Below are 22,125 nucleotides of genomic sequence, written 5' to 3'. Positions count from 1 at the left end.
CAGCCTTTGGGTGCGGGAGGCAGGGGTGTGGCCTGCGGAGGCTCCTAGCCCCTGATGTCTGGACCCTGGCTCTCCAGCAGCCGCAGCCGCAGCCGCAGGGCCTGGCGAGGAGACCATGGGGGCCTCAGCCTCCCAGGGCCTGCCCGCCTGTGTTGCCGCTTCCAACCCCGAATCCGAGGAGGCTCCCGGCTTAAGCCAACTGCCCATCGAGATGCTCCTGGAAGTGCTGAGCTACCTTCCCACAAGCGTGCTGCTCGGGCAATGCCGCCACGTGTGCCGGTACTGGCGCTACCTGGTGGACACCCGGGCCGTGTGGCTGAGCATCTTACCCTACAGCCACGCTAAGCTGTGGCCCATCTTCCGATCCTGCCTCCCCCGAGACGACGACGACGACCCCAGGCCCTGCCTCCTAGGCCGCTTCTGCGAGCGTAGACCCTTAGGACGCAATCTCTACCCGAACCCCCACGGCATAGGTGGGGAGCCCAGGAAAAGAGGTCTCAAGGGTGCCCATGGGATGGTTTGGAGGTGCGGAGCAGAGAGGAGAGGCTCCAGGAAACCCCTGGGACTTATCCATGGGCTGGCAGGCAGGCCAGGAACTTGGGCACAAACATTTTTTCATTTAACAGATGCCTTCCTGCCTTGGAGGACAGTCAACTGTAGAAGCTGGAGAAAGGAGGAAAGCTGGAAGGATGGCCTCAGGCTAGTTCCCTGGGACTCTTTCCAGCCTTTCTACAGGTGGACGTCCCTCTTCCTCAAGGACTGGGGTGGGCGGTGGTGAGTTCTTGCCTGGTTCTCACTAACCCTTTCCCCTTTCTCCCAGGTGGTGTTACAAAAAGCAAGTGTTGGACCTGGAGGAGGAAGGTCTGTGGCCGGAACTCCTGGATAGTGGAAAGATTGAGATTTGTGTCTCTGCCCGGTGAGTGTGATGGCAAAAACAGCTTTAAAAACAGGGCTGACCTTGGCATGGGTGACAAGGTGTGTAGACCTCCCAACAACCCCTTAGATTAAGCAGGAAGAGAAATGACTTCACCACCATCAGAGCTTTACTACTTAGCTTTATCCACTCCCTGAACCCTCTCCTGACCCCCAAACAGACCTGGATGGGAAGATGCCAGGTTGGATCCTGTACAAAGGATTTGGTTTAGGAGGAGGCAAGATAGAGTTGGCTAAGAGGTCAGATTCTGGAGTCAGACTCCCCACACTCAAACCCTGGCTTCCCGGCTTTGTGGCCTTGGGCAAGTCACAGTGTGCCTACGTTTCCCTGTCTTCATAAGTCAGGGTTCTATGTCAGCCACAGAGCTAGTACTTTGAAGTGTGACCTGTTTCAGCAGCCTTCATGATCCTTGATCCTGTGGGAAAGTGTGTTTTGAAACCTCGAATTGAGAAGTTCAGAGAGGTGAGGTCACTTGTTCAGGTGGCACAGCTGGGGCTTGGCGGGACCTGGCATTAGGCTCATACTTGTCTGACTTCAGAGCTTGTGCTCTGTTTGATGGTCTCTTAAAACCAGGATGCTCCATGAAGACCTTCCGTGGGATACCTCAATTGGATTATTTTAAGGGAGGCAAGTTCCAAATCCTCTACCATTTTATGTACCCTCTTCTCATTACTCAGCTACAGATTACATCTATGATGGGGGCATTGTATGATTATGCTTTCCCAATTTCCTGTCTCTCAGCCCTTCAGTTTTATAGAAAAAGTCATTCACTAAGGTGTACGGTCCCTAGATGTAAAGGCCTCTGGGGAAACAGGCAAAGTGAGATTGAAATTTGAAAATTTGGTCTTACCACATTCACTTTCAGTCAAAACACCATAAACTTCCCCTCTCTGAAAACACATCTCTTTTGGAAATATATTTACAATAAAATTCTTTGACTTCATAATTTGTGCTAGTGGTAAAGAATCTACCTGCCAATGCAGGAGACACAAGAGACTTGGGTTCAATCCCTGAGTTGGGAAGATCCCTTGGAATAGGAAGTTGCACCCCCACTCCAGCATTCTTGCCTGAGAAATTCCATGGGCAGAAGAGCCTGGTGGGCTACTTTCCATGGGGGTCACAAAATGTCGGACACAACTGAGTGACTGAGTACACACACTTAGCCGATTAACAATGTTCTAATAGTTTCAGGAGAACAGCAAAGGGACTCAGCTATACAGATACATATATCCATTCTACCCCAGACTTCCCTCCCATCCAGGCTGCCACATAGCATTGAACAGAGTTCCATGTGCTAGACAGTAGGTCCTTATTGGGATCCATTTTAAATATAGCTGTGTGTGCATGTCCATCCCAAACTCCCTAACTATCCCTTCCCTCCATCCTTCCCCACCCCCCAGCAACCATCAGTTCGTTCTCTACGTCTGTGACTGTTTTGTAAGTTCGTTCGCATCATTCTCTTTTTAAATTCCACATATAAGGGATGACATAGGATATTTCTCCTTCACTCATATGACAAACTCTAGGTTCATCCATGACAAATGATATTTCATCTTTTTAATGGCCGAGTAATATTTCATTGTATATAGGGGTTTTTATCAGTGTTTAATATCAGCCTCCAAATCAACTGATACTACACGAGGCATCCTTAGTCATATTGCTGGTTTTCCTGGAGTGGCTAGCCCCTGTTATAGTCTATCTGTGTGGTTGTGGCTAGCCTCCACCAAATCATATTGGCAGGCTTATCCCAGACAGAGATATTCCTATCAGACATAAAATTGCAAGGATCCAGAGATTATCTCTCAGGGTCAGACGGCAACGAACATAGCTTTGAACCCTGCAAACTCCTTTCTACACAATATCTTTTCTGGAATCCATGTGATTCCAGTTTGCAGCAATGTCTGGCAGCCACTTGCAGGTAACAGTTCAGCGAAAAAGAAAAAAGTTTAGCACTTAGGAAATTTTAAATTTCTACTTATATTCTTTGTGTGCATGTTGTTGGCACAGAGCAGTAGGAAAGGTAAATCACATGAACATAATCATATATTATCACTATATAAGGATAAAATCTGGAAGAAGTAGTGTGTACATTTACACCTAAGAAGTGATATGATACCTCTGAAGGAAGTTACTACTTTGTGTATATATATATATATATATATATATATATATATATATATATGTATGTATGTATATATATATATACATATCTCAAATTAATCTTGTTTTTACATTTGTATTTTTGACACCAAAAAATGTACATAGCTTGGGTGTGCAAGTCAATGAATTATTACAAAGTGAACATATTCACTTAAATCAAGAACAGAAGGTTAAAAGAAAAAAACAGAATGTTGCCAGCAAACACCACTCTCAGCATCCCTCATGCCCCATTCCCATCACTTCCAATCCAGTGGTAGCACCATCTTGAATTCTGTTACCATAGGTCACTTTTGTCCGTTTTGGTGCTATGTATATATATGGAGTTATACCGTATATAGTGTGTAGCTGGCTTCTTTCAACCACATGTTTGTAAATTCACCCATAACCGTATGTAGCTGCAGTCTCCTTTCATGGCTTCATAATTCATTGTGTGAATAAACCATGTGTGCATAGGTGCTCAAGCGTCTGAGTTGTGTCTTAGCGACCCCATGGACTGTAGCCTGCCAGGCTCCCCTGTCCATGGGATTTCCCAGGCAAGACTACTGGAGTGGGTTGCCATTTCCTACCCCAAGGATATCTTCCCAACCCAGGGTTCTTTACCACTACAGCCACCTGGGAAGTCTAATAATTAATTCTCTTCTCCAGTGGCTCCTAGTAAGGAGAAACTCCTCAATGGAGGTGCCAGGGTTTGAACCAGGGACCCTGTGCAAGCCAAACATGTGCTCTATGACCAAGCTACACCCCCACTCAATCTATCCATTTACCAGGAGTGGACAATGGGTATTGTATCTTTGAATGTTACTTGATGTCCCATTTCCAATTTACTTAGATTCCCTTGGATCCTTCTAAGTGACTAAGAAAATTGTATCTTAAACATCACCATTGAATACATTGGAAATGACATCTTTTGCCACCAGCAAAACATAGAAAGAAAGAATATGGTAGGAGGTATCTTGAAGGGCATGGCTCTAGGTCATTACTTCTGAAATGAATGTGCATGTAGACCGCTGGAGAGGGTGTTTAGGGCAGATGGATTCCTTGGGGAAGCAAAGGGGCCAAGCTGCCATGTGACCCTCCTGCTGCTAGCCCCGGGGACCACAGCGCCATTTTGGATTTTTAGACTTGGGAAGGCCATTCAGGTAGAGGAGGCAGATGCCCAAAGAGGTGGGGTGGCAAATTCAACCTTCAAGACTTTTCCTTCTCCCACAGGTGGGCAGACCAAGAAGCCTCGGTCTGTCTGTATGAGCTAATTGTCCAACTTCTAGATGCCAAGCAGGCCAAGCTACATCATTTCTCTCCTAGGCCAATCCATCAAGGTACAACCAGTATCCCTTTTAAGGTGAGTCTGACAGGGGCAAAGAGAAAGAATGGTATGGCCTATGATGATCTATTGCTAAAAAATAAATTTCCCCCAAATTTAGTGGTTTAATATCAACCGCACTCATTTGATCTCCTCTCATGATTTCTATAAGGAGGGCTCTGGTGAGAGTTTCTGACTCCAGTCTCTTATGAAGTTCCATTTCAGACACTGGCTGGAGCTAAAGGGCAGGGTGGGCTGTGAGTGTGTATACTCCAGCTGGTGGCTGGCCAGGCAGCTCTTAGTTTGTCTCAGAGCTTGGCCTTGGGATCTCCCTGTTTGCTCTCGTTGGGGCTTCCTCACAGCATGGCGGCTTCGGGGCAGGCAGCTGCTTCCTGGCGGCTCAGGGCTCCACCATGAGGCTGCTGGAGAAACCAGCAGAAGCTGCATTGCCTCTGTGACCCCGCCATGGAAGTCACTTGCTGAAAGTCACTCAGCATCACTCCCGCCACACTCTTGGTTACAATGAATCAACCCGCCCAGATTCAAGGGGGTGGGAATTAGACCCCACCCCTGGGTGGAGAGTGACATGATTCTAGAAGGTCATATGTAAGTGGAAACATTGCCGCCATCTAGGGAAAATACCATCTGCCAGAAAGCCCTCAGCTTTGAGGGGAAGGCCATGGCACAGTGGGACTTAACCTCTTTTTCTGCCTACAGACCGACCACCTGTTCTGCAACCTCAAGAAGGGTGTCCGCTTTGTGTCTCTGGAACACTGGATTTGGGACATGGGATTCCTGCCTGAGGACTATGGAATCATCGTGCCCAAGGCCAGTGTGATTGTACAGGTCTGCCAACTCTAGTAGAGGACTGTCCTTATTAAACAACCTGAGCGTGCCTTCCAGCACCATTGGCTGGGCCACCTCAATAATCAAGGGCTCATAGTTCCTGGCATCCTGGGATCTCATGGGTCCAATCAAGGGTTCTACTGAGCCCCGTCTTTAAATTCTATGAGAAGCTATGAGAACATTTTTACATCAGGTCTACTGGCTGCTGCTGCTCTAATGCAGCCCCTGTTCTACAGAGTGGAGACACACAGCTGAACACGGGGAAATAGTGAGAGGGCTCCTCACCCTCCCCCCACACGCCAGGCCCCTCTGGTTCTGCCCCAGTACTCTCTGCCCTTCTGTTCCTGCTGCAGAGGCTTCATTGGTCACTTCTAAGAAGCCCTCTCCTCACCTCTGAACTAGAAGCTCAATCCCTGTGGCTGAGTAATTCTAACACCTAAACTGTGATTTCAGACCTGGGACCAAGACTCAAGAGCTGAAAGTAAAACTAGCTCAAAAAATGTTTGGAGGCAGAGGGTTCTGCCCACCCTGTGAGCAATGAATCGGTCCCCTGTATACAACTGCTCTGAGTTGTATAGTATATAAAATTATTTTGTTACTTTGAAATTCTTTTTAAATATGGAGAGAGGAATGTATCTGTCGATCATAGGTAATAAAATTTTGCCAAACTGAATAGAAATACAGTGTTAACAGCTTGATGACTACTCAGTTCAGAGTAAGGCATTGTTTCAGTTGAGAGAAAATTGTACAGAAGAAAACAACTGTAGAAGGCATTCTCCAGTCAAGAGAATGGAAGAGTCAGAACCCGATTTCCCAAGCTCTAAGGAAATCATGGGATTAGAGATGATCAGTCAGGGTTAGAAGTTTAGGCAGGTGATGGACATGGGCACAATGTCACAGTGACATCACATTTGAACATTCTGGTCATGAGGATAAGAGAGAACCTTGCAACGGCAGGATCCGGCTGTCCCCACCCCAGTCCAGGGGTCATGGCTGCCCCCTCCCTGCTGCAGGATCCCTAAGGAGCTCCAGGTCTCCGGATGGAAAGCAGATGAAGCCGCTGCTGCCTTTGATGTGTCCACCCTGAAGTGTCCCCCGTCTTGCAGTAGAAGCTGGGACACACCCCAAGGGGAGGGTGTTTTTTCAGTTTCATCCAAAGGGAAGTGTGACAGGTTGAAACTGGCCTGAGAGTCATGACCACATGTAGTGTGTGGTTCTGGAGTAGATATACTGGTTTGGACAGTGAAGCTCTGGAGGATATTTTTGGGTGAGCTGGAGGACTTTGAATAGAAGGAATATGAAACAAGCGTTTACAGGAAGGGAAAGGTGGACACCATTGCCTGAAAAAAGAACCATATAATTTAATTTTGATATATATATACTGCAGTCTGGCGTGCTGCAGTCCACTGGGTTGCAAAGAGTTGGACATGACTTAGGGACTGAACAACATATACTTCTGTCTGCACTGTGCATATATGCATTTATACACAGGTGTTTGTATATATGTATATACGCCACATTAATATAGAATACGTATGTATCCTTGTATTTGTATTCTTGATTGCCTTCTGGATATATACAGAAGAACTAAGCACTGCAGGGTTACTGCAATGGTGATAGTTGCATAGTTGTGATTTTTGTAGTTACTGATTTTACTTATCTAAATTTCTCATTTTCTATATGCTTATGTGTAGAAATACAGTGTTATACACAAATAAGTATTCTCCAGTGCAATTTCCCTTTCCATAAATAACCACATTTAGAAATAGTCTTTGCTGGCAAAGTTGTTTTGTGTGTGTGTGTATGATTCTAATTCTTTTTTTTTTCCCCAAAAATTTTAAACTTTTTATTTTGTTTTGGGGTGTAGCCAATTAACAATGCTGTGTTCATTTCAGATGAACAGCGAAGGGACTCAGCTGTACATACACACATATCCGTCCTCCCAATTCTAATTCTTTGTGTTAGTGATGGCTCTTAGTGTGTGGAAGAGGACTCTGAGGTTCTCAGTGTTCTCATCTGTTTGCACACATGAGATAGAGTCCACGATGGCCACATCCTCCATGACCATTCTCACCTCAAGTGTTCACTTGGGCCGTGATCACATTAAAAGTGGTGCCACTTTTAAAGTAGCACACCGTTAACCAGGATGCACTGGTAAGGAACCATAGCTTCTACAGTGCCACTTGGCCAGCTTGGAAGCGTTCATTTCTTAGTAGAGTTCTAACCATTTGTGAAACACCGTTCACCCCGAAATTTCCTTTGGAAAATTTTCACCGCAGAAACAGCTGCCAGTTTTTTATTTATTTTCTACAGTTCCTGTCTGTCCCTCTTGTATGGCTATTACTGTGCATGCCAAAGTATGTTTCCACTGAAGTGTGTTTCATTTTGTCCTTATATGTTGCTTACTTCTCTTGGGCTGGGACTTCTTTATCTTCCCAGGGACCAAGTAGCCCAGAGTCACTGCTTTTCTTATGACGACCATGATTAGCTATTGGATTATTCTATATAAAATTGAATTTTTCTCCTAGAAGTCACTGGAATCTTATATTATTCTTAAATATATGATTACTCTTTTGTGTGTATTGTTTAGATTTATTTAAGACAAACTAATAAAGAATTTTAAAAAGAATATACATGTGTGTGTGGCTGACTCACTTTGCTGTACAGTAGACATTGACACAAGAGGCTCCCTGTCCATGGGGCATTTTCAGGCAAGAATACTGGAGTGGGTTGCCATTTCCTCCTCCAGGAGATCTTCCTGACCCAGAGTTTGAACCCTTGTCTCTTGCATCTCCTGCATCGTCAGGTGGATTCTTTACCATTGCGCCACCAGGGAAGCCCAAAAATTAACTCTACTTCAATTAAAAAAAAAAGACTAATGATAACAATAAACAATTTGAAATAAATAGAATATATAAAAACTAAAGGAAACTGAAGTCATTCAGTCGTGTCTGACTCTTTGCGATCCCGTGGACTGTAGCCTACCAGGCTCCTCCATCCATGGGATTCTCCAGGCAAGAATACTAGAGTGGGTTGCCATTTTCTTCTCTAGGGGATCTTCCCCACCCAGGGATTGAACCCAGGTCTCCCGAATTGCAGGCAGACATTTTATCTTCTGAGCCACGAGGGAAGCCCATAAAAAATATATAAATGGCAATAAAAATAATGTAAAGCATCCATAGATGACCATTCTTAATATTTACATGTATATTTATATCCATTTAAAATGGATAGCCAACAAGTTCCATATAGCACATGAAACTCTGCTCAGTGTTATGTGACAGCCTGGATGGAAGGGGAATTTGGGGGAGAATGGATGGAGTATATGTATGGTTGAGTCCCTTCAATGTTCACTTGAAACTATCACAACATTGTTAATCAGCTACACCCCAATACAAAATAAAGGTTTTTAAAAAGGGTTACTTATTTTACTTATTTTGTTATGGGATTCCCTGGTGGCTCAGACGGTAAAGAGTCTCCCTGCAATGTGGGAGATCTGGATTTGATCCCTGGGTCAGGAAGATCCCCTGGAGGAAGAAATGGCAACCCACTCCAGTATTCTTGCCTGGAAAATCCCATGGCCAGAGGAGCCTGGAGGGCTACAGTCCATGGGATTGCAAAGAGTCAGACACAACCGAGCACCTTCACTTCACTTAATTTTTTAATAGAGAATTCTAAATACAAACATACGTAGAGAGAAGAGTATTTTTTTTATTCTTTTTAAACATATACTTCCTTTTTGGAGGGGCAGGGAAGGGCACAGTATGCAGGACCTTCTTTCCTGGCCAGGGATGGAACCCATACCCCCTGCAGTGGAAGCTCAGAGTCTTACCCACTTGACAGTTGGGGAAGTTCTTCTCTCTCTCTTTTAAAGAACCCACAATACCAATGTCACACTGAAGGAATTACTCATGTCTTTTTCAATATATGGGATCACCTATTACTTATAGTTTCTAAATAGGCAGTTGCCAGTGAGTGATGCTACTGGGTAGGGTACATCTGAGACGCAGGCAGCTCTGCCTGAACCCTTCCGAGGAATGTTCACATGGCCTGTGATTTTGGATATTCTGGCTGGACAGTTCAGTGAGAAGCAAGTAGTGGATTCCTCTGGAATACCCCCCAGGCCCATCTCCCCCTCAGGCTGGATGCCTCCCCTCTGCAGACCTTCCACACCAGAGCTCTTACTCCAGGCCCTCCCTGGCTGCCCTGCTCCTTGCCCCGCCCAAGACTCTCTGCTCAAATCTTCCTAGGTGTGTTTCCCCTCCAAATAGATCTTGGATCTTTAAATCTTCTTATTTTGTTGTTGTGTTTTACCTAGGAAACTGGCTCCAGTCAAACTTTTCTCAAGGTCTTGGTTATTTTATTTCCAAGTGTAGCCTCAATAGGAAGAAGTGCTTCTTCAGGGTGAAAAGGTTTTGCAGCTCTTTTCTGCTCCTGACCCATGTCAGTGAAAAATCAGTCGATTGAAGATAGAACTGAAAAATTTTATTTGAGCCAAATTTGAGGATTATAAGCTGGGAAGAGCATCTCAAAGAGTTCTGAGAACAGTTCTGTCCATTAGTGATCAAGACACAGTTTATATATAAGTTTTTTGAAACAGTAGACTATACATTAAATGATGTATTATTGACAGTTTACATGAGCCAGTTTGAAGTGCCCAGTGTTTGTACACATGACCCTTTACAAGGTCAAGAAGGAATGTTATCCTTGAAGGAGTTGTCTTGTTGATACTAAGAGAACACTGTTTATGGTTGAGCAGGTATTGCTGGTGGGGAAGTTTGCTCAATGCATAATGCTGATGCACAATGCATGGTGCTGGGAGAGGTGAGGGCAGAGCAGAATTTTTATGTTAGATTTTTCTTGTCTTGCCATAAATATGAATTTTATTTCACACCCTCTACAGACTTTTGGGTGGGGAGCTGAGAGGGTTTTACCTAAAATCTTATCTCCAATTCCACATCCCCCAGCCCCACTCCAGGAGAATGGGCGTATCAGGACTGAAACACCTTGAGGGAGGAGCTTGAACCCAACACCCACGGCTGCCCCACTCAACCCTACCTCTAGGGAGTGAAAAGTGAAAGTGAAATCGCTCAGTTGTGTCCGACTCTGCGATCCCATGGACTGTAGTCTACCAGGCTGTTCTGTCCATGGGATTTTCCAGGCAAGAGTACTAGAGTGGGGTGCCATTTCCTTCTCCAGGGGATCTTCCTGACCCCGGGATCAAACCCAGGTCTCCTGCATTGCAGGCAGACGCTTTACCCTCTGAGCCACCAGGGAATATTATACCAGGGAATCTAGGGAGTGAGGCTCTCTTCAAATCCCTCCCACCCTCCCAAGAGAGATTTTATTAACTACTTATCTCCTTCTTCCTAAGATCCTTCCTACCCTCTATCCACACAAAAGGCCCATTCCCAGTCAGATTTCTTCCCTGGAATCAAAACACCTCCCAGCTCTACTCGGGTTAACAGGATAGGTGAACCAAGGCCAGGAAAACCAAGGTTGTGGAACTTCTAATGACCTTGGGATATTCCTGCAGCCTGCCTCCCAGTGCTCTGAGGTTCAGGAATTTTCTACTTCTGCAAACCAGACTTTCAGGGCTCCCCTCGCCCCCACACAGTACTCCCCACTTCCCAAACACACCTTCAAAGATGCACCTGCATGCCCACTCAACACTTCCCTGGCCATTCTTGTGGCTTCACTGAATCAGAGCTGACTGCAACCTTCCTGCTTTTATGGAGAATAATTTCTCATGCAGCTTCTACCACCCTGAAATGAAATACTTAGGGATTTCCCTGGTGGCAGAGTGGATAAGAATCCGCATGCCAGTACAGGGGCCATGGTTTTGATCCCTGGGTCAAGAAGATCCCCTAGAGGAGGAAATGGCAACCCACTCCAGTATTCTTGCTTGGGAAATTCCATGGACAGAGAGGCCTGGTGGGCTACAGTCCATTTGGTCCCAAAGAATCGGACATGGCTGAGTGACTAACACACACATCATGTATCAAGCCTGCCTTTACCATCTTGGAATGAAATACTTAGATAATGAAACCTGTGTCCACAAAGAATTCTTCTATTGTTAATAAAATGCCCCAAATATAATGTATACAGGGTAAAGGTGAAATAAATTCATAATTATTTAAAATTCTTCTTTTTTTCCTTTTTTTTTTTTTTTTTTGCCACATAGCTTGCCAGGGAAAGCTTTTGATCTCCAAGAAATTCCTGAGAAATTCATAATTAAAAGAACATGTAAGGGGAGGAGAGGGTGGGACAAATTGAGAGAATAGCACTGATATATCCCCATATATACACTACCATGTGTAGATATGGATAGCTAGTGGGAAGCTGCTGAATAGCACAGCGAGCTCAGCTCCCTGCTCTGTGATGACCGAGAGGGATGGGACTGGGGCTGGGGGAGGCTCAAAAGGAATCGGATATAAGTGTTAGTCACTCAGTTGTGTCTGACTCTTTGCGACCCCATATATTATAGCCCATCCAGCTCCTCTGTCCATGGGATTCTCCAGGCAAGAATACTGGAGTGGGTTTGTTGTTCAGTCACTCTATCGTGTCCGACTCTGCGACCCCATGGACTGCGGCCCGCCAGGCTTCCCTGTCCTTCACCGTCTCCTGGAGTTTGCTCAGACTCATGTCCATTGAGTCAATGATGCCATCCTTGTCCTCTGTCATCCCCTTCTCCCCCTGCCTTCAATCTTTCCCAGCATCAGGGCCTTAATAGTGAGTCGGCTCTTCACATCAGGTGGCCAAATTACTGGAGTTGGGTAGCCATTCGCTTCCACAGGGCATTTTTCCAGCCCAAGGATCTCCTGCATTACAGGTGGATTCTTTACCATCTGAGCTATCAGGGAAGCACCTATGTATGCATAAAGCTGATTCAAGTTGTTGTACAGCAGAAACTAACACAACATTGTCCAATTAAAAATTAATAAATACAATAAAGCAAAAAAAGAATATGTATTTCAATATGCAAATGATACTTGGGCTTGCTCCCAGTAAGACTGTATGGTCAGGCCACTCAAGATGGCTGTTCTCTTGCTCTCTGTACACACTTTGCCCTACCAGTGCCTGCTCCACCTACACCCTATGCACACGGGCACATGGCTGACACCTCCATACTTGCCCAGGCCCCATCTAGTGATTGTTCTTATCAAAGGGGCAGTGAGGAACTTGCCCTTCTGGTTTCCCTGGTACTACTGACCCCATGTGACATCAATTCCCCTGTAACTGGTAATCTCCCCCCCAACCCTGACCCCTACCCTGGGAGTAAAGACAGCCGCCACATCCTGCCCCCGGTGTTCTGCCCACCAACCTCTGCACACAGTGGGCTGTCGCTCCGGGACCTTGCTTCAGATGTGTAAGCTTCCCCATCCACTAAACTACTTATGTCTCTGTTGCTGACTCAGGGCTCTTTCTTTGGTCTTGAGGCTGGGCAAGCACAGGCTTTGTAGGCCTGTGAGGGGCAGCCCAACAAGATTTAGTTACTCAAAGTGTGGAGGGCAGTCATCAGCACCCTTTGGGGATTTGTTACAGACACAGATCTGATTCAGAACTTGGATTTTAAAACCTCCCCAGGGCATGTGAAAAATCCCCAGGGTGTTCAGACTTCTCTGTGGATGCCTAAGGCTCCATGAGACCCAGAGCTGGCACTGCCTACATGAGGAGATTTTGTGGTTTTCTGAACTGAAGCATAATGACTAGCAAAGTACCAACAAAGTCAAGGACATGCTTCCAATTGACAGAGTAATTGCATTCCTGGACTTCTCAGTGTCTATTTTTTAAAAATTATTGTTACTTCTTTATTAGTCGCTTTACAACCTTGTGGCCCAGCTGGTAAAGAATCCGCCTGCCATGCAGGAGACCTGGGTTCGATCCCTGGGTTGGGAAGATCCTCTGGAGAAGGGAAAGGCTACCTGCTCCAGTATTCTGGCCTGGAGAATTCCAGGGACTATACAGTCCATGGGGTTACAAAGAGTCGGACACGACTGAGCGACTTTTGCTTTCACTTCACTACAACAATAATATAGTTGGCTTAAATATAACTGGGTTAGTTTCTGCTGCACAGCAAAGGGAATCAGCTATACATATGCATGTATCCCCTCTTTGGGGGATTTCCTTCCCACTTAGGTCACCAAAGAGCACTGAGTGGAGTTCCCTGTGCTATACAATATGCAAATGATACAAATGCAAATGATACTTGGGCTTGCTCCCAGTAAGACTGTATGGTCAGGCCACTCAAGATGGCTGTTCTCTTGCTCTCTGTATGCACTTTGCCCTACCAGTGCCTGCTCCACCTACACTCTATGCACATGGGCACACGGCTGACCAAAAGATTTGCATACCTTTTGTCCATCTGTATGTCTTCTTTGGAGAAAGATCTATTTAGACCCATTTTTTGATTGCATTTTTTTTAATTAAGCTGTAGGAGCTGTTTGTATATTTTGGAGATTAATCCCTTGTCAGTTGCTTCATTTGCAAATATTTTATCCCATTTTGAGGGCTGTCTTTTGCTCTTGTTTATGGTTTCCTTTACTATGCAAAAGCTTTTAAGAACAATTAAGCCCCATTTGTTTATTTATTTATTTTTTAATTACTTTAGGAAAGTGAAGTCACTCAGTTGTGTCCAACTCTTTGCGACCCCATGGACTGTAGCCTGCCAGGCTCCTCTGTCCATGGGTTTTTTCAGGCAGGAATACTGGAGTACTTTGCCATTTCCTTCTTCAGGGGATCTTCCCAACCCAGGGATCAAACCCAGGTCTCCTGCGATGCAGGTAGATTCTTTACTTTCTGAGCCACCCAGGCTAAGTTCAAAACCCAGCTCTGTCACCTACTAGCTGTGTGACCTTGGGCAGGTCACTTGGCCTCAGTTTTCACAGCTGTGAAGTGGGGACATAGCCATACCTACCTCAGGGGGTTGCTAACCTGACTGGTGGTAAGAGGCTCCCTGAAGTTCGGCTGGATAATTACTGGTTACAGCACTCATTTAGGAAATCAAATAGAAATGCATTTGATGCCTACTGGAGCCTGTTTTCTCCTGTGCAAGGATCTCCAAGATAGTGATGCTGGATCCTTAGAGGTGATGGGAACTGTTCCATTAGCTAAGGGATATGAGGCCTCCCACCCAGATGCCTGGCGGAATAACAGCAGCTGTTCAGCACCAAGGGTCTTACAGCCTGGTGAGGGATGCTCCAAAGGACCAGTGGTCGGGATGACAGACAGACTCTGGGTCCCGGCATCTCCTGCTCCTCCCTCCACTGCGGCTTCTGCGATTTGGTCCCTTAATCACCCTGCAGGTTTGAACAGAGTCTGAAGGAAGGGAAGTTTGGAGAACAGGGCCTGGAGACAGGGCTGGGAGGGCATGGCAAGCAAGCCTGGGAGAAAGAGACAGGGAGAAGGGAGGGGCAGGCAGATATGGCTAGTCATTGGGAGAACGAGGCCAGGGCGGGGATGTGGTAGGGAGTAGGGGAGTGGAGGGTGGGTGGGTGGTCTGGTTGCTGGGTATCAAGAAGGGAGGGGCGGACGAATAAAAAGGGCTGAGGTGGCGGTGGGAACAGGTGAGCCAAGGTGAAGGCCCACTGGTGAGGAGCACTGGCTGAGATGCAGGGTGAGACTCGGGGCGCAGAGCGGGGTTGGCTGCGGGCGCTGGGATGCGCGGGGCGGAGAGCGGCTGCGGTGGTCGGCGGGCAAGGACGGGCTGGGAGTCTGTGGACTTGAAGGGGCGGCTGCTGGGGTGTGGGGGTGACAGTTTTTGGGTGCGGGAAGCAGGGGCGTCACCTGCGGAGGCTCCAGGTCACTGATGTCTTACGCTGGCTCTCCAGCAGCAGCAGCCGCAGGGCCTGGCGAGGAGACCACGGGGGCCTCAACCTCCTGGGGCCTGCTCGCCCCCGTCCCAGCTCCGGGGGACGAACCACAGGAGGCTCCGGGCCTGAACCAACTGCCCATCGAGATGCTCCGGAAGGTGCTGAGCTACCTGCCCCCAAGCACGCTGCTCCGGCACTGCCGCCCGGTGTGCCGGCGCTGGCGAGACGTGGTGGACAGCTGGGACCTGTGGCGGAGCATCCTGCCCTGGGAGCACCCCGACCTGTGGCCCGTCATCCGCACCTGCCTGCCCCCTGCTGACGCCCCCGGGCCCTGCATCCTGGGCCGCTTCTGCGAGCGCAGACCCATAGGACGCAAGCTCACCGCGAACCCCTCGGGCAAACGTAAGGACCCCAAGAAAGGCATCGATCCTCGTGCGGGTGGGTGGGAGGGAGTTTTTCTGCAGCTAAAACTTGGTGGCTGGGGCAGAGATGGAGCCTGTTGGGAGGAGCGGAGGGGCGAGGCCACCCGGCAAACCCTTGGGATTTAACGTGGGCTGGAGGGCGGGCAAGGAACTTGATCACAGACCTTTTTCATGTAACAGAAGACCTCTGGGACTGTATGATGCTGAGCTGTAGCGATGGCTCGGAGGAAGAGGAAGACTTGGGGGTCAGGCTGAAGACTTCTGGGGAGATGAGCTACAGTCCTGCCTACAGGTGAATAACCCTAGTCCCCAGGGTCAGGGCGGTGGTGAATTTTTGCTGGGTTTCATTGATCGTGCTCTCTCTTTCATAGGTGTTGGTACAAGGGAGAAATTTTGGACCTGGAGGAGGAGGGTCTGTGGCGGGAACTCCTGGATAGTGGAAAGATTTGGATTTCTGTCTGTCGCCGGTGAGTGTGAGGCTAAAAACAGCCCTTTTGTTCAGTGCTGACCTTGGCATGGATGATGTCATTTAAGCCTCCCAGCAACACCTTGGGCCTTCCCACTCAGTGGTGTAAGGAATCTGCCTGCCAATGCAGAAGATGTGGGTTCGATCCCTGGAAGGGAAAGATCCCCTGGAGAAGGGGATGGCAACCCACTCCAGTATTTTTTTGCCCGGGAAACCCCATAGACAGTGGAGCTTGGTGGGCCGCAGTCCATGGGGTTGCAAAAGAGTGGGACACGACTTAGCAGCTAAATAACAACCCCTTAGGATAAAGTAGGAAGGGAAATGACTGGGCCGCCTTCATAGAACAAAAGTCCACTCCCTGAACCCTCTACTAACCCTCTAAAGGGACTTGGACTGGAAGATGCCTGATTGGATTCAATATAGAGGGCTTGGGCCCAACTAAATCTCATCTGTGAATGAATTTACAGGGTTTAGATGGGTTTAATTTCCTGGGTTTAGATGGAGGCAAGATGGAGTTGGCTAAGGGGTCAGATTCTGGAGCCAGAACCTCTCACGTTCAAACCCTGACTTCTTGGTTTTGTGGCCTTGGGCAAGTCACAGTGTGCCTCTTAAAAATAGGGTTATATGTCAGGCACCAAGCCAGTGCTGTGGAGGCTGAGCTTTTTCAGCACCCTTCATGGTCCTTGATCCTGCGGGAATGTGTATTTTGAAACCTCAAACTGGGTAGTTCAGAAAGCAGAGGTGACTTCTCCTAGTGGCATAGCTAGAGGCTTGGCCGGATCTGGCATTAGGCTCAGACTTGTTTGACTCTTAGAGCTTGTGCTCTGTATAACGGTCTTGAAATTGGGGTCCATGAAAGAACTTCCAAGGGGTACCTGACCTGGATGATTTTAAGCGAGGTGCATCCCAAATCCTGTACACTTTTATGTTCTCTGTTGTAAAATTCCTCAGCTGCAGATCACACCTATGGTGGGAGCATCATTGTTTATGCTTCTCAATTCCTACCCCATAATGCTCCAGTTTTGTTTCCCTTAATTCATCTGTGCGGTATCTTAGTTGCAGCTCTCTAGTTGTGGCACTTGGGCTTAGTTGCTCCAAGGCATGTGGGATCTTAATTCCCCAACTAGGGATCCAATCTGAGTCCCTTGCATTGAAGGGTGGATTCTTAACCACTGACTCCCAAGGCTCCAGTTTTATAGAAAAAGAAAAACCCTGAACTAAGTTCTTTTGGGGCCTTATTATGGGTTTCACCTCAGCCTCTAGGTCATCCTAAGTCATGTTCGTCTTATGGAGTGGCTCGCCCCCACTTTACACTATGTGGACGTGGACAGCCTCCACCAAATTGCATTGTGGTCTGTCCAGTATGACCCAAAGTCCCCAGGTGAACAAAGGTACTCCGCACTTAGCGTTTCATGGTCACAGGAAAAGTTTTGAATAGGTATTTATAACTGTGTATGTGGTTGGCACAGAACAGTTTGAAAGGTAAGTCAAAAGAACATACATTAGTACTATGTTAGGGGAATAGTACTATATTGCGGAGAAGGCAATGGCAACCCACTCCAGTACTCTTGCCTGGAAAATCCCATGGACAGAGGAGCCTGGTAGGCTGCAGTCCATGGGGCCACTAAGAGTCGGACATGACTGAGCGACTTCATTTTCACTTTTCACTTTCATACATTGGAGAAGGAAATGGCAACCCACTCCGGTGTTCTTGCCTGGAGAATCCCAGGGATGGAAGAGCCTGATGGGCTGCCGTCTATGGGGTCGCAGAGTCGGACATGACTGAAGCGGCTTAGCAGCAGCAGCAGCAGCAGGATACTTTTGTGGAAGAAGTAGAATGTACATCTAAAAAGTGGAAGTGATGCTAAGTCTCTAAAGGAAACTACCTCTTTGTGTATTTATATAGTCCCTTACTCTTAAGTGACATGAAGAACAGAATGTTGCCAGCAAACCTACCCTTAGAATCTCTCACGCCCCATTCCCCATCACTTCCAATCTAAAGGCAGCACCATCCTGAATTCTACTGACATAGATCAGTTTTGCCATTTGGGTGCTTAATATATAGAGAGTCATGCAGAATATAGTTTGTATTTGGCCTCTTTCAATGAACATGTTTGTAAATTCACCCATAATTATAGGTAGCTGCAGTTTCCTTTTAGACTGTAATATTGCTTTACATGAATACACCATAATTTGTGCATTTAGCATTGATGGACATTGGATGTTTCTTTGAAGGTTGCTGGTTATTCCATCACCAGTTTATCTCGATTTCCCCTGGATCCTTTTAAATGACTAAGAAAAACACATTGAAAACGACATCCTTCTCCACTAGTGAAAGAATGAGGAACAATATGGGGGAAAAAAAAATAATATAGGAGCGGGTGCCTTGAACAGCACAGCTCCCGGTCATAGCATACAGACCAGCCAGGGAGCTCATTTAGTCCAAATGCATTCGTTGGGTATGCAGAGGTTCCAAGCTCCCATGTAACAAGCACTGGCAGGTAGTGACTGTACTTGTTGGGGGGACCACCGTTTTGGATTTCCACATAGGAAGGGCATCGAGGTAAAGCAGGCAGGCCCTCAGAGAAATGGGATGGCAAGTCAGTCTTAAAGATCTTCTCCTCCGGCAGCTGGACAGAGCAACAAGGCAGTGACCGGATGTATCAGCTAGTCGTCAAGCTTCTAGATGCCAACTATGCCATCTTGCATTATTTCTTCCATAAACGTTTTCCCGTCCGGCCACGGACTGGCAGTTTCTCCTTTCGGGTGAGTCTCTGGCAGGGGCGAGGGGAAAGAATGGTGGGGTCTGTAATGAACTACTGTGGCCTAACAAATTGGCCCAGATTTACAGGTTTAATATTAACAAGGCTCATCTTATCACCTCCTATGGTTTCTATGATTAGGTCTCAGCTGCGAGTTGCTCACTCTGTTCTCTCATGTAGTTCCATTTCAGACATTGGCTAGAGCTGAAGGGCAGGGTGGGCTGTGAGTCTGTATACAGCTGGCTGAGCAGCTCTTGGTTTAATCTCAGAGCTTGGCCATGGGATCTCCCTGCTGGGAGTAGTTTGGGCTTCCTCACAACATGGCAGCTTCGAGGAAACCAGCTGCTTCCTGGTGGTTCCGGGTACCACACTCTTGGTTCCAGTGAAACCCTCCCAGATTCAAGGGGGTGGGGATTAGACCCCACCCCTGGGTGAGGAGTGGCATGATTCCGGAAGGACATGGGAAGTAGAGACATTGTTGCAGCCATCTATGGAAAATACCACCTGCCAGAAGGCCCCCAGCTCAGCTGTTGAGGGGAAGGCCATGGCACAATGGGACTTAACTTCTTTTTCTGCCTACAGATCATGCACGCATTCACCAACATCAAGAAGGGCGTCCGCTTTGTGTTGTTTGACCACAGTGTCGAGGGCTATGATTCGTGGCCTGAGCAGTGTGGAGTCTGCAGGCCCCAATCCAGTGTCATCGTACAGATCCGTCCCTAGGCTGTCCCTGTAAGACAACGTGACCATGCCTTCCAGGAGCTGGGACCTTTGGCCAGACCACCTCAGTAATCGAAAGCGTGTAGCTCCTGGCATCATGGGATCTCTCCTGGATCCAATCAAGGGTCCTACTGAGCCCTGTCTTTAAATTCTATGAGAAACTGTGAAAAGAACATTCTTACATCAGGGTTACTGACTGAAAGCAGCCCCTGTTCTACGGAGTGGAGACACACGGATGAAAACAAGGAAATGGTGAGCGGCTCCTCACCGCCGCCCCTGCCCCCGCCAGTGCCAGGCCCCTCTGGTTTGGCCCCCATGCCCTCTGCCCTAGTCTTCTGTTTCTGCTGCAGAGGCTTCATTGATCACTTCCAAGAAACCCTCTCCTCGTGTCTGAACCAGAAACTCATCCATCTGGCTGAGTAATTCCAGTCTCTAACCTTCTGTGATTTCAAGACTGTGACCAGGACTCAGAGCTGAAAGCTGCTGCCAAGTCTGCTGCTAAGTCGCTTCACTCGTGTCGGACTCTGCGTGACCCCATAAATGGCAGCCCATCAGGCTCCACCGTCCCTGGGATTCTCCAGGCAAGAACACTGGAGTGGGTTCCCATTTCCTTCTCCAAAGCATGAAAGTGAAAAGTAAAAGTGAAGTTGCTCAGTCGTGTCCGACTCTTAGCGACCCCATGGACTACAGCCTACCAGGCTCCGCCATCCATGGGATTTTCCAGGCAAGAGTACTGGAGTGGGGTGCCATTGCCTTCTCCGAATTAGCTCAAAAGATTGTTTAGAGGCAGAGGGTTCTGCCCACCCTGTGAACAATGAATTTGGTCCCCAGAGCCCAACCTTATTCTGGATTTTATGGTGGATAGAATTATTTTGTTACTTTTATGGAGATAATAAATCAGGAATGTATCTTCCAATCATAGTTAACAAGTATAATATTTGCCTAAAGTAGCTCAGCTTTTTTCAATAAAAATACAATGTTACTTGACTACTTTGTTGTTCAGTCACTCAATTGTGTCTGAATCTTTGCAACCCCATGGACTGGAACACGCCAGGTTTTCCTGTCCTTTACCACCTCCCGGAGAATGCTCAAACTCATGTCCATTGAGTCGGTGATGCCACCCAACCATCTTGTCCTCTGTCATCCCCTTCTCCTCCTGCCTTCTATCTTTCTCAGCCGCAGGGTCTTTTCCGATGAGTCGGCTTTTCGAATCAGATGGCCAAAGTATTGGAGCTGCAGCTTCAGCATCAGTCCTTCCAATGAATATTCAGGGTTGGGTTTCCTTTAGGATTGACTGGTTTGATCTCCTTGCAGTCCAAACACCACAATTCTAAAGCATCAAATCTTCAGTGCTCAGCCTTCTTGATGGTCCAACTCTCACATCCATACATGACTACTGGAAAAGCTATAGCTTTGACTAGACGGACCTATGTTGGCAAAGTAATGTCTCTGCTTTTTAATATGCTGTCTAGGTTGGTCATAGCTTTTCTTCCAAGGAGCAAGGGTATAGTTATGTATTGATACATTTTCTAAACAAAGGGTCGTACCACAAAATGACATATAATATTTTATGTAACATTCACGAAGGATACATAGTCCAGGTAAGAATGTACAAAGCAAGCAACAAGTCAGCAAGATCCCAAGTGAGCTGGGAAAGAACATTGCTCTTTAGGAAGTGACACTGCTAACATCAGAAGAAAGAGAAAGGGAATGATCTTTACGATAGAGCGAATGCTGCTGTTTTTCAGGAGTTCTGGTGTGATGAAGTTTTACACTGCACATTAGACAGACACATAGGGAGAATTTTTCTCTTGTCCTGCCTCAAAATGTACATTTTATTTCATCACTCCACAATCTCACTAACACTGATTTATTCTGTTATTGTTTCTGTTTGTTACTGGTTTATTCTTGGGATTTTATTTTTTGTTTAGCCAGTTCTGATAGATGTGGAAAGTGAAAGTGAAGTCGCTCAGGCATGTCCGACTCTTTGCGACCCCATGGACTGTAGCCTACCCGGCTCCTCTGTCCATGGGATTTTCCAGGCAATAGTACTGGAGTGGATTGCCATTTCCTTCTCCAGGGGATCTTCCCAAACCAGGGATTGAACCCTGGTCTCCCACCTTGTAGACAGATGCTTTACCGTCTAGGCCACCAGGGAAGTCCTTGGTGTTCATTTGCATTTCCCTGTTGATTAAGGAGCTAGAGCACCTTTTCATGTGTTTATTGCAATTTGTGGTCAATTTTATGTTAATCAGTCTATGTATTTATTTCCCATCTTGCAAAATGGGAGGAGCCCTCTATGGAGGAGGTCACCCCTACACAATAGGTTAAGGCCAAGACCTGGTTCCGTGGTGAATCTTCTAACCAGTCGAAACCAAAAGTGTTCGTTCAAGAAAGAAGTGAGACCTAAACTGTGTGCCATGGGGCAATTGACATCTTGTCTTCTGGATGCGGTTTCTTCATCCACTCGCGTTGGAGGGTCTCCTGCAGAAGTGTCAGTCAGCAGTGGCTCGCCATGGGGATGGGGGTCCTGGTAGCAGCAGTCGTGGGAGGTGCCCCTTGGCCTGAGCGTGGTCAATCTTTTGTAACACTTATTTTATTGAGGTAGAATTGATTTGCAGTATTGTTAATTTCTGCTGTACAGCAAAGTGATGGATTCAGTTATGCATATCTATTATACATCCATTTTCATAGTCTTTCCCC

At 47.0% G+C, this 22,125-nt stretch overlaps 2 protein-coding genes across 2 annotated transcripts; both read left to right on the top strand.

The window, feature by feature from the left end:
• Positions 1 to 115: 115 nt before the first annotated feature.
• LOC138096797 (F-box only protein 27-like) lies at positions 116 to 5,255 on the top strand. The gene is made up of 4 exons (XM_068993062.1): positions 116 to 525; positions 821 to 916; positions 4,304 to 4,433; positions 5,112 to 5,255. The coding sequence occupies exons 1-4, from the start codon at positions 116 to 118 to the stop codon at positions 5,253 to 5,255; spliced, it is 780 nt and encodes a 259-aa protein (XP_068849163.1).
• A 9,793-nt stretch (positions 5,256 to 15,048) lies between these two features.
• On the top strand, positions 15,049 to 19,425 carry LOC138096796 (F-box only protein 27-like). Its single transcript, XM_068993061.1, has 5 exons — positions 15,049 to 15,490; positions 15,655 to 15,766; positions 15,846 to 15,941; positions 18,571 to 18,706; positions 19,285 to 19,425. The coding sequence occupies exons 1-5, from the start codon at positions 15,049 to 15,051 to the stop codon at positions 19,423 to 19,425; spliced, it is 927 nt and encodes a 308-aa protein (XP_068849162.1).
• Positions 19,426 to 22,125: the final 2,700 nt, after the last annotated feature.

The sequence above is a fragment of the Capricornis sumatraensis genome, chromosome 20 (genome assembly GCF_032405125.1).
Source record: "Capricornis sumatraensis isolate serow.1 chromosome 20, serow.2, whole genome shotgun sequence".
Classification (NCBI taxonomy): domain Eukaryota; kingdom Metazoa; phylum Chordata; class Mammalia; order Artiodactyla; family Bovidae; genus Capricornis; species Capricornis sumatraensis.
The sequence above is the reverse complement of the archived record's forward strand: the minus strand, read 5'-3'. Positions and strand labels throughout refer to the sequence as shown.

Excerpts from the sequence above, each read along its gene's own strand:
- LOC138096796 (XM_068993061.1), top strand. The coding sequence starts at position 15,049 with ATGTCTTACGCTGGCTCTCCAGCAGCAGCAGCCGCAGGGCCTGGCGAG. Across the intron at positions 15,767-15,845 it reads AGCTACAGTCCTGCCTACAG|GTGTTGGTACAAGGGAGAAA; the intron begins GTGAATAACCCT and ends TCTCTTTCATAG. Across the intron at positions 18,707-19,284 it reads CTGGCAGTTTCTCCTTTCGG|ATCATGCACGCATTCACCAA; the intron begins GTGAGTCTCTGG and ends TTCTGCCTACAG.
- LOC138096797 (XM_068993062.1), top strand. The coding sequence starts at position 116 with ATGGGGGCCTCAGCCTCCCAGGGCCTGCCCGCCTGTGTTGCCGCTTCC. Across the intron at positions 526-820 it reads GCCCATGGGATGGTTTGGAG|GTGGTGTTACAAAAAGCAAG; the intron begins GTGCGGAGCAGA and ends CCTTTCTCCCAG. Across the intron at positions 917-4,303 it reads GAGATTTGTGTCTCTGCCCG|GTGGGCAGACCAAGAAGCCT; the intron begins GTGAGTGTGATG and ends CTTCTCCCACAG.